Genomic DNA, 15,938 nt, shown 5'->3' with positions numbered 1-15,938 from the left:
CGGTGGCCAAATCTCCGAATCCAAATCAAATCAGAGGACCCTTTAATCTCTCCGAATTGATTTGGAGAGATTTGGAGATTTGGACATAGACACAGCTTTAAATTTTTTTTCTACATACCTCTAGGTAGCAGGGACTCTTGAGTGCTGTGATGGTGGAGCGCATGAAGCATCCCACAAAAGCGCAGGGGGCCCCCCAGCATGCTTGGCAGCAGACCCAGACGTGGAGGAGAAGCACTTCTGGTCCACTTCTGGGTCCTCTGGGGAGCATGCAGGGAGCCCCCCTCCCGGCTCAGTAACTGGTGCCTCCTGGGTCTAGGGGGGTTCCCCTGTGGCCGATTGCTGAGGCAGGGAGGTGGGGGCCCCCCCCAGCATGCTCCCCAGCAGACCCGGAAATGCACCAGAAGTACTTCAGGGGTTTGCCACCAAGCGCGTAGAGGGCCCCCCTGCACTCTTGTGGGATGCTCCATCCGCCCCAGCATCACAGCGATCACAAGCTGTACCTGCTACTTCAAGGTATGTAGAAAAAACTTTTAAAGCTGTGTGTATGTCCGAATCAGCATCGAGTCTTCAGATTTGGATTCGACCAAATCGAATCGGGGACGGTGATCCGAATCAACGAATTGAATCACTGCCCAATTCTGGCCAAATCTGAATTGAATAGGGCCTGAGTCACATACCCCTACCAGTTGCATCATAGCAGTTAATGTGCACTCCTGAGTGGCAGCTCCCTCTTCCTTTTTAAAGTAGTTAAAAGGAACATTTGTCTATAGCTTTTTGTGTGCACTCAGATTCATCCCTAATGTACAGTCTTGGCTGCAAATTATCTATTCTCCTGAAAATCTCCTTGAAGTATAACTGTTCCATCTCTGTTTAGTCATTCCTAAACTTGCGGCAGGACCTGCTTAACATCTGCAGAGTTCCTTAGATTTGGGTTCTGTCTCAGCGTCATCAGAAAATGCTAATATTTTTATTCCAGAGGAGTTCTTTGTTCAGTTTTGGAATGCAGTGTCTTTCTCATCCTGTGGTCAGGAGTCGTTTTGTATGACTTTGGTCAGTACTTCTGATCCCGTATATGCTCTGCAAAATGATGCAAGTCTTGGTAAGGATGATCTTGCTGACATGCCCTGAGGCTTGTTCTGGTATCACAACCTCCTTTTAACCACACTGAAGACCCCAGGACTCTTCTGGGTGAGCAGGTCTGAGACCAGCAGCACAGATGCAGGGTGCTTCATCTGGACTCAGTTCTCTCCACCATAGGTTCACAGCCTCATTACTTGAGGGCTCCCTCAGAAAATGCAAGCTCTTGGCTCTCTCTCACTTTTTGATTACCAAAAAATAATAGAGCCAAGTCATCCGCAAAGAACTCAAAGACCACAATGGGGTCAAGCAAGTTTTTGACACTATGGCTTCCTATTTGAATTTTTTAATTGATTTTGATTTTTGAAAGGGTTTCTACAGAATTTTTCTGTCTTCCAAGACCTCCAGTTCACACCATAATGGAACATTTGTTGGAGTTGCTACATGAAGACATGCATTAGCTCAGAGCAGCTCGTGGTTTTCTTAGCCTGCCATTCTCCAGTCAGTGGCTGGCATGTGTTCTCTTATCCAACAGTCTTGAGGTTTCTCAAGAGTGTGAGCAATCTTCCTTCTTTTTGGCTTCATTTGCAGTAGAACCTGTACTAAGATGCACCTTGCTGCCTATGCTTAATTGAACAACAAAGATCTCATTCTAACAGCACAATGGCAGTTATTACTTCTGTGTTTAGTCATTTTACTCAGTTTTCAAGCTATAGTGTTTTTTTAGTTTTTTAAGAAAAACAGAAATGGACAAGACGCATGTTTGGATGCATGGAAGAACTGAAATATTAAAGCCTGTGCGGGGGGAGGGAGAGAAATTGTTGCGCTTGTACAATGCAGTAGAGCCCAGATTCTTTGTGAGGTTAGGTTCCTTAACACCCTGTGAAGGTGAGGGTTTGTGAGCATGTGGGGGTTATAGTTCAGCATGATGCCATTGAGGTGTTCCAGTTAACTTCTGTGGCTTTTATTTGAAAGAGCACTGATTCTCCAGCTAGATGCACAGGGATGCTGCTATGCTCCAGTTGAGTAGAAAAGCAGTGTTTTTAAAGCAAAAAACCCCATAGCTTGTAGCTGAATGGCTGGACCTTAATTTGTCAACATGCTGCAAATTGTGGGTTGCAAACTTCTGATTTTAAGAATAATCTGGTGTATGGGGAGTCTAAAAACCACTGTTTAACCACTTTCCCTATTAGCTGTGGCTCTACTTTTACTTGAAGTTGGTTTAACAAAATTCAGGAAGGAATGAAATGCTTCCTGAAATAAGGTTATTCTGTAATTAAATTAAAAGTATCTTAATTTCTCAAATTGAAGAGCACAGGTTGTGAGACCCTGTGCTTGAAAAATATACCCAGCACTTAGCATGGAGCAAAAAATGCTACCTTTGGAGATGTAAACTTAAAAAGTGAAGGTGAGTTGGGGGAGAATTACCTTTTTAAAGTACCTAATGCCTCCACGCTTGAACAGGAAACAGGTTTGTCTGCATAGCTGTGCATGGATATGATCTCTTCACTTATACGACATGATAGTTCTACCTGCACAAGGGAGACTTTATTAATAACCAGACAAAAGTGTGGCATACTGCAGCAGTCAGTAAAATGGTATCACCTTTCAGAGCTAGACTTGTGACAAATTTCTCCCACCACCATTGTCTTGCATTATATTTAGTCTGCTTTGAACTCTTTTCACAGGGAGCTGACTCTGTTCTGGAGTAAGTTGCAAAAAAGAATTGACCCTTCTTTAGATTCCTTTTTGGAGAGATGTCGGCAGTTTGGCATCATAGCCAAGACACTACAACACTTATTTTTCCTGATAAGAGTCATTCAGTCTGAAGTAAGTAATATATTCTGCACTCTGCAGCTTTGTTTTGCCAGTAATTTAACTGAGTGAAGGCTGTAAGACATTAATACAAACTTCTGTCATAATCCCAACCTAGTTAAGCAGTTAGCTAGTCATTTTCTGTGATTTCTCTGGAAACTTGTAAATGTGGTATAGACAAACATTTGTCCAGGTGGCTTAAATAGAGGTGATCATGCTTTGAGCAAGGGATTTGACTAGGTGACCTCCTAAAGTCCCTTCCAGCCCTTATTTTCTATGACTTGCTCTTGTATACAATTGAGAGAGACCTGTTTAATATACTGTAGTTTTCAGTCCATGTACCTGGATTTCTTAACTAATATTTCCCTCGACAAAAAATAAATATGCAACAGCACAATGTTCTTTAACCTTTAAAATAAGGTCAATGTTGAAATGAGTATGTATTGAGTTCTTTTAAAAAATGCCCCAAAAGCTTAATAAATGTGTGCCTCTCCTTTTTTAAACACTAGTCCTAGTACCTATGATGAACTTAAAGGTGCTGAACAATGTTCATAAATCTTGCAAAAAGTGCAGTGGACTAGGTTTAGCCAAGGGTAGAGAAGTCTTCAACCTCAGTATGGAACTTAAAGCCAAAGAGCACGATGACAAAAAAAAAAAGATTTCACATGCAGGTGCAAGGTATAATGCACAGTAGAAAAAGCAACTTGAGCCACCCATACATTTAGTTAGTTTCTGAATCAATTTGAACCACGCAGATATCTAAGCATAATTATTCTAACCATGCACAATACAAAGCTATGGCTAGAAGGGACCTCAGAAGGTCATCTAGTTCAAGCCCCTGCTGAAGGCAGGATCATTCCTATCTAAACCATTCTATACACGTGTTTGTCCAGTCTGTGAGTGTCCAGCTTATTTGGCTTCATGAGGCAGATCTGGATCACGGAGCTTCTTGTGGGCTGAGCAGTGGCTAGCTAGTGCAGCTATCAGAGCTGCTGTGTTGGAAAGACTCTGGAAACGACAGGGTTAAAGTCACTGTTGCTTGCTCTTCCTTCCACGCTCCATGCACACTTTTCCCGTGCCGCCAATTTTAGTCTCCAGCTTTCCAGTTCCTCAAGACATTTCTGAATCTCCTCTCCTCTAGCGCAGCAGTGCTCAACCTCTGGGCCAAATCCAGCCCATGGGGCACCCCACAGGTCCAGAAATTTGGTGTCAGGGGAGCTTTGGTACTGCTCCCTCGCTACCAATTCTCTGGACTCATTTGAGCCCTGCACACCCGATTTGATGCCTGATCCTAGCATGTGGGAGGGGGCAGGGCTGGCCCCCTAGCACCCAGTCTTAGCATAGGAGGGGTTAGTGCCAGGCCTCTGGTCCCAGTCTGTCCCACAGACTGGCCCTGCACTATTTATCTGGCCTCTAGGGCCAAAAGATTGAGCACCACTGATCTAGTGTTTGCAGTCCTTCCCAGTTTTGTTCCCTGCAGATTTGCTTAGGGAGCGTTCTGTTCCACCATCCAGATCACTAATGACAATGTAGAATGGCACTGGACCCAGGACAGATGTTTACAGATAGGCTTTTTATAGTTTGCCACAGTGACTTCCCTAACTTTGAAGTCAAGCTGACCAATATATAATTCCCTGGGTTCTCCTTTTTGCTCTTACTTTTAAAGAGCGACACTATATTGGTTCTTTTCTTAATCTTCTGGTACTTCACCTGTCTCTTGTAACTTGGTAAATATTGTTGCCAAGAGCTCTAAGATCTGTTCTACCAGTTCCTTTAGTGTCCTGGGCCGAAGTTCATCAGGCCCTTGAATGCATTCAAACGGAGCAAAAGTCCTCTCCCGGTCTCCCTCAGCTTTCCCCTTTCTTTGTCTATATAATTTTTGTTAGTTGTCACGTTTTATGAAGACTGAGGCAAAGTTCTTCTTACACCTGTGCCTTCTTTGCATTTTCTATTAAGAGCTCACCCTGGCTATTTATGCAGCAGTATTATAAAGGCAAACAATGACAAGTTTAATAGTAAGATCAAAAATAACTCTGGAAGAATTGTTATTTTTCTCAGTCAGTAGCTCATTCAGTTCTGGTCACCCTATCTCTGAACAAGTAGGGCTCTGTAGATGAGGAAAAAAATTACAAAACTGAAAGATGTTGCATGAGGATGTAAAAAACTGCATTTATGTTGTTTAGCAGGAGACCCAAATAAAGCAATGATGTTATAACAATAGTGAGGCAGGCTAACCTTTCTTTCCTTTTCTTATTTTGATCTTGAACTGTTCACACTGAAATTTTACAGGCTTGGTCTCAGCATTGGGTTAGATTTTTGGGGGAGCAAAACTCATGAAACACTGCTTGAATATAAAGGTAGGATAGGGAAAATGGGTTAGTTGCTAATGATGATGTGTTCTGGTAACTTCTGAATGTCTCAGTGGTTTGGAGCAGGAAATTTATTCAAGTATGAGAATTGTGCTGAGACTTAGATGCATGCTTCTTACTATCCGTATAAGTATCCATTCAGTTTTCACTGACCTTCATGTTGAAAATGAGTATCCACACCTGTAGAATTACACCTTTATTAAATATAGCTTTTTTTAAATGTTCCCTTTAGATTCACCATAAGAACTCATTTATATTGTTATACTTTACCTGCAGTGGGCTAAGAACTCATTTATATTGTTATACTTTACCTGCAGTGGGCTGGTGGCTATTGCAAAGGTAAATTCTGTATTGCAAGTGAGACTCAAATGTTGAAGTGTATGAGTGCAATAGAAAAAAACAATTAAGAAAATCTGAGAAATCCTCCCCCCCACACACGCATCTTTTTTTTTGGAGCAGGATTTGAACGCTGAGCAGGAACAAGGCCTGCGGATGACTTAAATTTGGGGCAGTTATTCAACATTTCTCTTTCACCAAATATCATTTAGTCTGCGTACAAATAATGGGACCTGGGTCTCTGGATCACCTAGTTGTCTGTATTGTAATATATTCTGCATAGGGACAAAATGAATGACCTGGTGTTTACTGACTTGTGCCTCCTTGCCTTTGCAAACTCTCATGCCCTCAAATAAATAAATAAAACTCTGGTAAAGAATAGCACAGAGAGAAAGCAAGACCAAAGGAATAGTGTAAAATGGGGGGAGAGGGATCATGTATGTGCGTCTTTAAAAGTATAGTGTCAGTATTAAATAGCTGGTGTCTAGTTATCAATATTTTTCTCAATTAAATGTAAATGGTTTTTCTTAGATTAGTGACGGCTCCAAGAAATTATACCTGAAAACACAATTATCTCTGCTTCCAGAAAATCATTGTTCATGTTCATTTAGAAATAAGCTGAATATTTAAAATGTCCTATGGATACATTCTATTTGTGTCGTTCTTTAAAATATGTCAAATTGTAAAGTACATCCCCCTGTACTTGAAGTATTAATTCCCAGCCTTCTTCATTTTGGAAGCATTTCTATTCTCAAATTGTTTACAGTGTTCAGGACTAAACAAAAAGAAATTGGTATGGAAACTATAATGCAGAAGTTACTCCCTAACACCTCCCTGTGTAGACACTCTGGGTGTGCACTTAGTATCAAATTCCTTCGTATATGAGGAATTACTGCGGAGTAGGTAGGTGCTTTAAATTCACAGTCTGACTTAATGCACTAACTTTTCTTACGTACAGACAAATATTGAGCACCATAATAAGTGTCTTGTTTTGTAGTTTTATGTATAGAGTTGTTCCATATAGTGTGATTCTGGAAAGAATGCATCTAGCAAATAATTGAGTCATAACTTTGTGTGTTTGTTTTTCCACACAGGCAGAAGAAGCAGGTCTTGCTGTGTCAATTTTATTGTGTGTGAGAGCTCTTCAGATCAGATCAAATGGAAATGATGAAATGAAAACATCTGTATGTAAAACAATTGCATGCCTTTTACCAGATGACCTTGAAGTTAGAAGAGCATGCCAGCTCACTGAATTCTTACTGGAGCCAACTTTCAGTGGTTTTAGTGTTCTGGAAGAGCTGTACTTGCAACCAGATCAAAAATTTGATGAAGAAAATGCACCCGTTCCAAATTCTCTCCGTTGTGAGCTTCTGCTGGCTTTAAAAGCTTATTGGCCATTTGATCCTGAATTCTGGGACTGGAAGACTTTAAAACGACACTGTCTTAAACTGTTAGGAAGAGAAGCTTCTGATTCTGAAGATGATGCAAGTTGCCTTGATCTGTCACTCAATGAAACTGACCTATTTGAAACTTTTTTAAGTGACTGTGATGAGACTAGAGAACATAAATATTATGAAGGAAGAGATGCAACTGGTCTCTCTAAAGACAAAGCAAGAGTGAAAAAGCCAATTGGCTCTTCAGAAAGGTACCAGAGATGGCTTCAATACAAATTCTTCTGTGTGCTATGCAAAAGGGAATGTATAGAGGCTAGAATACTACATCATTCTAAGATGCACATGGAAGATGGCATTTATACATGTCCAGTGTGTACAAAGAAGTTCAAGAGAAAGGACATTTTTGTACCACATGTAATGGAACATGTTAAAATGCCACCCAGTAGAACACACAGACCTAAAAAGAAAATTTTGTTGAAAAAAGATAAATCATTACAAAAAACAAGTACCCCCAGGAGCCCTTGTGCAGTACCAGAGGAAAGCCAGCAGCAACAGCCCCAGCTATTGGAAAAGTCCAGAAGTGACACACAGGAATATGTCACATTTAGCCAATTAGAAAATTGCCACCTGCAAGACAGAGACATATATCCATGTCCTGGCACAGACTGTTCAAGAGTATTTAAGCAATTTAAATACCTTAGTGTACATCTGAAAGCTGAACATCAAAACAATGATGAAAATGCAAAACACTACTTAGATATGAAAAACAGGAGAGAGAAGTGTGCTTTTTGTCGACGACACTTCATGACTTCCTTTCATCTGCGGGAGCATGAGCAAGTGCACTGTGGTCCTCAGCCTTATATGTGTGTTTCTATGGATTGCTATGCTAGATTTGGGTCAGTTAATGAATTACTTAATCACAAACAAACGCATGACGATCTACGTTACAAATGTGAGTTGAATGGCTGTAACATTGTTTTCAGTGATTTGGGGCAGCTTTACCACCATGAAGCGCAGCACTTTAGGGATGCGTCATACACGTGTAATTTTCTTGGTTGCAAAAAGTTCTATTATTCAAAAACAGAATTTCAGAATCACCTTGCAATGCATGATGTTACAGTAGCGAATGGGGAAGTAAAGGACACAGTTAAACTTGAACATATTTCAGGAGACAAATGTAGTTATCTTCCTGAGACCCAACTGCTCGAACAATCAGATAATTCCAGTCTGCATGAAAATAGTACATTGTCCGTGGAGCCTGCAGGTTCTCAAGATATCCCAGAGATTAAGGAGGAAAGTCTGTCTGACAATGAAGATATAGATAGTGAAAGCAACTGCAGCGTGCATTTTGAGAGCTTCAGCACATCTCCTGTACAGAACAAAAAGGAAGGGTCTCCTTTGTTGATTGATGCAGTGGACCACCATCAGAGAGTTCCAAGTTTTCTAATATCCCAGGGAAGTGTTCTCTCAAAACTGATGGATGGAAAGCAGTTTTCCAATGTAGCAGTTTGCTTTGATGGAAAAAAATTTTCTTGTGGCTTTGAAGGCTGTGGTTCAACATACAAAAATGCCAAAGGTATGCAAAAACATCTTCGAAGGGCTCATCCATACCACTTCAAATCTAAAAAAAAGATGGGGATCAAAAATAGAGACATTCTCAGTCTAGTCACGGATGCTGAAAACAGCAAAACAGCTGGTGACATCAGTGTGGAGCTAGGGCATAACTCAGACTCAAGTGTTGACTCTCCAGAAAATGTATATTGTAATATAGACTCTAAAGAAAAGATCAGCTTCAAGGAAATGATTTGTTCTTCCCCAGAATCTTCCTTTTACGAACGTCCTAAAATGGCAAGTACTGATGATAACATGTTAGAACTTCTGTTGGGCTTGAAACATTTAAGCCTAAAAAATTCCAATGTTCACGTTGCAAATTCTTCTTTAGCGCACAAGCATTTTTCAGGGTCATTTAATTCATTTTCATCAAGTGAAGCCAAATGCCCTAAATCAGGAGATGAATCTACCTCAGAATTTCCAGAGCAACAAGACAACTTACCTAGCCAGTATCTTACACAGCTGGCAGCTAAACCATTTTTCTGTGAACATCAAGGTTGTACATGTGAGTTTGTGACCAGAGAAGCTCTCTTAATGCATTATGTTAGAAAACATAATTATTCAAAGGAAATGGTTCTTCAGCTAAATATGTTTCAACATCGCTATTCACCATTTAAATGTCACATTTGCCAAAGATCATTTACAAGAAAAACACACCTTAGAATTCATTATAGAAACAAGCATCAAATTGGCAATGAGAAGGTAAATCACAAAATATTTGCCAGTGAAAAATGTGAGCATGTAAACACATGTGCAGAGGGTGACTCGGTACCCACACCTACTTTCTGTGATGATAAAAATGAACTTACTAAGCAACCTGAGCAAACTGAGCTGTGCCGTCCTAAGAAGGAAGAGTGTAGTTCTGAAACCGATGTGGAGTCCAGTGAAGAAATAGATAGTAATGTAACTAGAAAACCCTCTAACATGACTTCTCTGGACAGCCACAGGGAAGAACTGGAAGCAAGAGAAGGAAGAGGAAGTAAAAGAACAGTTGCCAAAGGAAACTTATGTTATATATTGCATAAGTACCACAAACCGTTTCATTGTATTCATAAAAGTTGCAATTCTGCCTTTACCAATCAGAAAGGCTTGATTCGTCATTATAGAACTGTACACCAGTATAATAAAGAGCAGCTCTGTTTAGAAAAAGACAAAGCAAGAACAAAAAGGGAACTTGTCAAATGTAAAAAAATATTTGCATGCAAACACAAAGAGTGTAATAAACGTTTCATTTGTTCTAAGGCTCTTGCTAAACATTGTAGTGACTTTCATAATGAAAATTTGGAGGATCAAAAAGTGCTTTCTGAAATGGAATCTGCAAGGTTTCCTTGTAACCATCATCAATGCCCTGCTGTATTTTACACTTTTAACAAGTTAAAACATCACCTGATGGAAGAACATGCCAATGAAGAAAAAATAAACAAAGATTTTGAAATCCAATGCGACTTCAATGGCTGTGACCGAATTTTCACCAATTACAGTCGTTACTCTCAGCATGTATATTTCAGACATCGGGAATACTACAATAGACTCTTTGGAAATCGGAAAGAGGAGCAAGATAACCTGCTGAAAGATGATGATAACAATGAACAAGATTATTTGACAGATCACTACGAGGAGAATAAGAATGAGAGGCAGGTAAAAGACAAATCCAAAAAAGCTCTCAAAAATAAGGAAAAGCATCCCATTATTTTTAAAACAAGGGAGGAAGCCCTGCAAATGTGTAAAGAGAAAGCTGACCAGAACCAGTATCCCTGCATAGTCAAAGGGTGTCTGTCTGTAGTTAAATTGGAAAGTAGTATTGTGAGACATTATAAGCGTACACATCAGCTGACCAGTAATTATATAGAACAACAGTTTGAGAAACTTGTAGTTTGTGTTAAATGTGGTACAATGATTAAAAATGAATCCCATTCAGAAACAGAGGTGTGTTTAAGCCAAGAAGAAATGAGAGACTTTAAACAGGAAAATCCAGCAGATACCGAAATTAATTGGAAGGAAGACGAAGAAGGCGTAAAACCTCTTGTTCCAGATACTGATTATGATCATCCAGATACAGACAAAGAAAATCAGAACAGCTGCTCAGCAACTAGTGAGGGTTTTGACACAGAGGCCTTTTTGTATTCAGACACTCTAAAATATGACCACAGTTCAAAACCCAGTTTTGAAGAAGATAGCATAACTGAGCCACCTTTGTGTAAAACAGAAGGGTTGCCTGAAAACAATGGAAGAGAAAATGGTGAATATTTTACCAATTTGCAGTTGGAGTTACCAAGGGAGAAGGTCACAGAAGACTGGCACCACTGTTCGATTCATCAGAATTCTAAAAGAAATTCCTTCTGTACAAGAGACAAGTTTCAGAAGCATTCATTGCCCAAACCCTTTGATTTAAAATCCTTTAAACCAATGGGATTTGAATCTTCATTTCTAAAATTTATTCAAGAAAGCCAGGAAAGAGAAGATGACGACGATGATTTCGATGAACTTGTTGAATGGGAGTCTCCTGAGTCATTTCAGATGGATGGTGACTTAGAGAGTGAGAGAGACTGTCAAAGAGATGAGGCAGTTAACAGTTTGGGGAGTGAGAGAGATCCGGAAGTGAGCATACCCCCAAATAATCACTCAGAGCTTACGGAAGTCCAGCCTTTAATATCGGAGTCGCCATCTGCCCCTTCTCTAGACAACTTGCGGGCCATATTGGACAAGGCATTAACAGACTGTGGAGACCTTGCCTTAAAACAGCTTCATTACTTGCGACCAGTAGTTGTCCTTGAAAGATCCAAATTTTCCACTCCCCTTATAGACTTGTTTCCAACAAAAAAGACAGATGAGCTTTGTGTGGGAAGTACATAAGAAGTTTTGTTTAAGAACATACTGCCTCCACTACTGCTACATAGAGAGAATTGCAACCTAGAACAGAAACTGGTACAGTACACAAACTGTTTAGGTTAGTTAGGCTGTTTAATTCCATGAATGTATAATATCTGTCAAAAGTATTGGCCAAGTTCATTTAGCTCCCTGGTTTTATTTTTTTTTTTAAATGAACTGTACTGTTCTTGGTGCTAATTAACACATCCGAATACTGGGGGCTTCCTCTTGCAGAGTAAACATGCATGATTGTATATGGAACAAGTACTAGGGTACCAGGGTTTGGGGGAGATGAGTTCTTACTTGACTTGAATGTGCACCTAATGGTGCTTTGTGTAACATATTGTACACTACAGCATCTTATATTTTTTGAGTTACAAGTTTCAATAAATTACAATTTTTCACCCATTTTTGGTTTATTGTACAGTAAATTCTATTTTTGTTACAGAAGCTTTATTTTGATTTTTACTTGTACGTGAATTAGGGACTGTTATTTCCGTGCATTTGGTAGCAGTGTTAAAATACCTGCAGAAGCTTCATATTTAAATACAATAAAGCACAAAAAATCTGTTTCTTTTCATATTTTTAAAAGAACATGTGCGTAAATATTTTCCTTGATCTTTTCCACAAGGATAAAATATTCTGGACTAACTGATCCTTCAGCCTAAGAGAACAGTAGTCACTTGAAGGTACCACTGTGAGTTTCTTGACTTTAAATTTACTAAATATGTAAGATCTGATAGAGTTTGATTTAATGTGCATAACTGAAGTGTTGTTGCTTTGTTCCAAATAAGTCTTATGTGTATAGAAGCATCCTCCCATCTCTACCCTTCCTATCTGCCAGAAACAAAAGCATTGAGATTTGATTAAGAAAAGGCTAAATATTTTAGGTTAGTATGCAGGGAGCAAAAACTAAAAGAGAAGCTATCCTAGTATGATGCACCCATGACTGGAGGAATTTATGCACTAACTTTTCAAAGACTGTGGTCACAAGAAATCATGTATGGAAGAATCCTAAATTCCAGAGTTCTCTTGGGCAATTAATAACATACAGCATTTTGTGCATCTGTGTACTGATGTATTTGACTGTTACATGAATGTGGTTTTTGGGGTTTTTTTAAAACGCATATGACATAGCTGTGTGCTAGGGTAACTTTATCACCCAATCCAGAGTAGAATTACCTCCAGGAGAGCCAGAAGTAAAACTATACGTGTGATTTGGGGTCAAGAAGGAATTTTTTTGCTAGGTCAGATAGACACAGACAGAGGTTTTTGTCTTCCTCTGTTAGTGTGTTGCATGGTCCACTTCCAAGGATCTTTTAAACATCTATTAATCAGCCAGTTCCTCGCTTTTGCAGTGTCAGGACAAGGCAGAGCCCTCGTGCTGGTGTTTGCAGTATTTGTATGGTGCATGTGAGGGTTTGTAGTGATTTGGGGGATTCCTTGGTTAGATGTCCCCTGGATTCACAGGCAGTCTAGACTGAGTGGCCCAGGAACCCCTTCCAGGTTTTTTTGGTCCTAAATCACACCCATGTAGGTGTTTTCTCTGCAATTGATCTCCTGTGTTGCTCAGTGCAGCAGGCTGCTACTGTCTCCCTTGTTGTTAAGCAGTAATGATGGCCAAGGTTCTCTTGTCCAGTGATAAGCTACTTATTTGTCTAGTCAGGATCCCAGGATGGTTACAAAAAGCATGTGACCTACACTGATGTAAATATTGTATCCAGGCTCTTAATTTGAAGATTCACAAATGTTCCAGATCTATGCAGCTGAGAATTTTATTCGCAAAAAGATCGGGTTAAAAAAGATCTTCTTGTAGCAATTGGAAGTGTCCAGGCAATGAGTACAGGAAAGTGAAGCACCAGTGACTGAAATACTCCATACTTTAGATGAACTATATTGAGCAGAGAAATACAGTAAACTGGAGTTAAATCTCTGTACCAATGAGATGGTGAATAATGGCACATTATCCAGTAGTGACCAATTATCAAGACTTGATAAATTGCTGAGATTGGGGGTCATGGGGCTGTTGGCAGAGGATCGAACCACATGGTTTACATTTCCCATTGTCAGATATATCCCACAGACAAATTACCCTGAAGTTTACTGTAGAATTGTATTCCTATTGATATCTTGATATAATCTTATATTTAACCTTGGTATTGCATGCTGAGGGGAATGCAATTGTGAAAGCACCATAGAAAAGCAAAGTCAAAATTCTTATATTTATCAAATCTGCTATTTATTTGGCAAAGCTCAAGTAACTAATTGTAATAGGAAAATCTTCAAAAACTTGATGAGGGGGATGGAAATCTGGATACAAAAATCTGAAGAAAGTCCTTGTTTGGTTTTATGTCCACTGAACTTCACAGAAGCAAGAGGCTCCAGGAAAGCAATATAAGTGTCTGCTAAGGAAGGCTGATTAGAGGATAAGGGATTTTACATAGGAAGGAACAAGTGTAGCCACACCTTCCCCCTCCCTGTCCTGGGTGAATCAAACTCCCATCAGGTCTGGAGGGAGAACAGGCTAGTCATTAGCAGCCAGCATGTATTTGTTAGGACAAATTACGCCAGGCCCACTTGATCTCCTTTGACCCAAGAGCTAGGTTGCTGGATGAAAGGAAAGCAGTGGATGCAGCATACTTAAATTTTAGTACATTTTTTGATAAACTGTATGACATTTTCATAATCTGTTCGCCACCAAAAAATGTGGTAAAACCCAGATTTTCTCATTTTAAGGAGAAAAATGCTAGAAGCATTGGGTTTCCCTTCGCAGGCGGGCAGAGTTCCAGCCTGCAAGGAGCTGGGGGGAGCAGGAGGAGGGTGGTTAGGCAGGGAGTACCATGTGCATGTGTGCACACACACATGCACATGGCTGCCAGGCAGCTTGGAGAGCAGCTCCTGCAGATAAGTTGGTGGGGGGGGGGAAGAGGGGAGACTGAGGCCTCCATAGTGAGGGAGGGAGTTGGGCAGTGGGATGTAGCTGCAAGTGGCTTATCCGGGGGAGGGGGCTGGCTCCCTGCTGCAGTGAGCACTCCAGGGGGTCAGGCACTTATTGGGGTGGGGGGAGGCAGGGGGCTGCAGACCCGGGTTCCTGGCCCTGTAGCCCTGGCAGCTGGGGGCCCCTTCCTCAGGGGGGGGAGGGGATTAATCTGAGAGTTTACAAATTTTTTTAATAAGCGAATTTGTGATTTTTAAACAGAACCAGGATCCCTGTAAAACAGAAGAAATATGCGTTAAATAAAATTATTAGATGGATACATAATTGGCTCAATAGCCACAACTATATATAGATCAAGGTCAGAGTGACAGGGTATTTTAAGTGTCATTCCACAGTGTCAGGTGCTGATTTAATTTTTATTAATTATTTGGATGCTGGAATAAAGAGCTGCTTGATCCAGTTTTGAGATTATATTAAATGGGAAAGAATCACAGACACATCAGACTATAAGAGTAGAATTAGCAGGATCGTGATTGGAGAGTTGAGCTAAAGACCATGGAATGAAGTTCCTTACAGTCAGATGTCAAGTACTACACCTATGGAAAAACCAAAAGCCTAAATACAGAATAGGCAATAACTGGCAGGGTGCTAGTGATGCTGAGAGAGATCCAAGGGGTTTAGATCATAGACTTCATGTGGGTCAGCCATGGGACATCTATAAAAAAAATATATATATATATATATTTTTAGGTTGCATCAACAGGAATAGTAGGTGTAAGAACTAGGACAGTTGTCCCCAGCCAGTTGATCATGATGGACTTGTTGATCAGGGAGCCTCTTTTGGTCAATCCTGGGCTGGAGGGGGCTAGTTGCATGCATGCATGCACACCACCCCCCCTCCCCTTTCCCAAGCCCAGCAGGTCAGTCTGGGCAAGGGAAGTGGTGGGGGCCAGATTGAGGACCCTGCAGTGAGGGACGGACAGTGCAGCCCAGCCAGGAGCAAGAGAAGGTGAGTGGGGCCAGGTGCTGGGAAGATTGGGGCGGGGAGGGGGGGCTCCCACTGCTGGGTGTGACCTGGCTGAGGCTCTGGAGGCATGTGCCCCCCCACTGATATGTTCAGGTGGAAGCAGCTGCCACTGCCCACTTGAGTCCTTCTGCAGCTGGCCACGTGGCCATGGCTCAGCCCAGTGACAGGACACACATGGTGTCCAGCTGCACCCAGGCCAGCTGCAGCAGGAGGGTATAGGGGGCATGTGCCCCTAGATCTGCGGGGGGGGGGCAGGCTAGGGCCAAGGCCAGTGCCAGGCTCTTCCAAGCAGGGGTACTGGGGCAGGCTGCACTTGGGCCAAGCAGCTGCAGTGGCAGTGCTGGGAGCAGGGGTACGGGATGGGGGTGCAGCCACCCAAAAATTTACTGTAAACTCCCCCAACCGTCCTTCCCAGTACCACCGCCGCCTGCCCTGAGCGCAGCGTGGCTCAACCCCCCCCCCACCCCTGCTGGGAAGAGACCAGTGCAACTTTCCCCTCCCCC

General features: G+C 41.3%; 1 protein-coding gene across 1 annotated transcript in view; it reads left to right on the top strand.

Moving 5' to 3' along the window:
- Positions 1-11,879, top strand: part of RLF (rearranged L-myc fusion) — a 62,102-nt gene extending 50,223 nt beyond the window's left edge. The window contains exons 7-8 of the mRNA XM_019512069.1: positions 2,766-2,907; positions 6,692-11,879. Coding sequence (XP_019367614.1) covers positions 2,766-2,907; positions 6,692-11,455 — 4,906 coding nt within the window. The 3' untranslated portion in view covers positions 11,456-11,879. The remainder of the gene's footprint in view (positions 1-2,765; positions 2,908-6,691) is intronic.
- Positions 11,880-15,938: the final 4,059 nt, after the last annotated feature.

The sequence above is a fragment of the Gavialis gangeticus genome, unplaced genomic scaffold (genome assembly GCF_001723915.1).
Source record: "Gavialis gangeticus isolate Ggan-Ray unplaced genomic scaffold, GavGan_comp1, whole genome shotgun sequence".
NCBI lineage: Eukaryota > Metazoa > Chordata > Crocodylia > Gavialidae > Gavialis > Gavialis gangeticus.
This window is presented reverse-complemented; position numbering and strand designations above follow the sequence as displayed.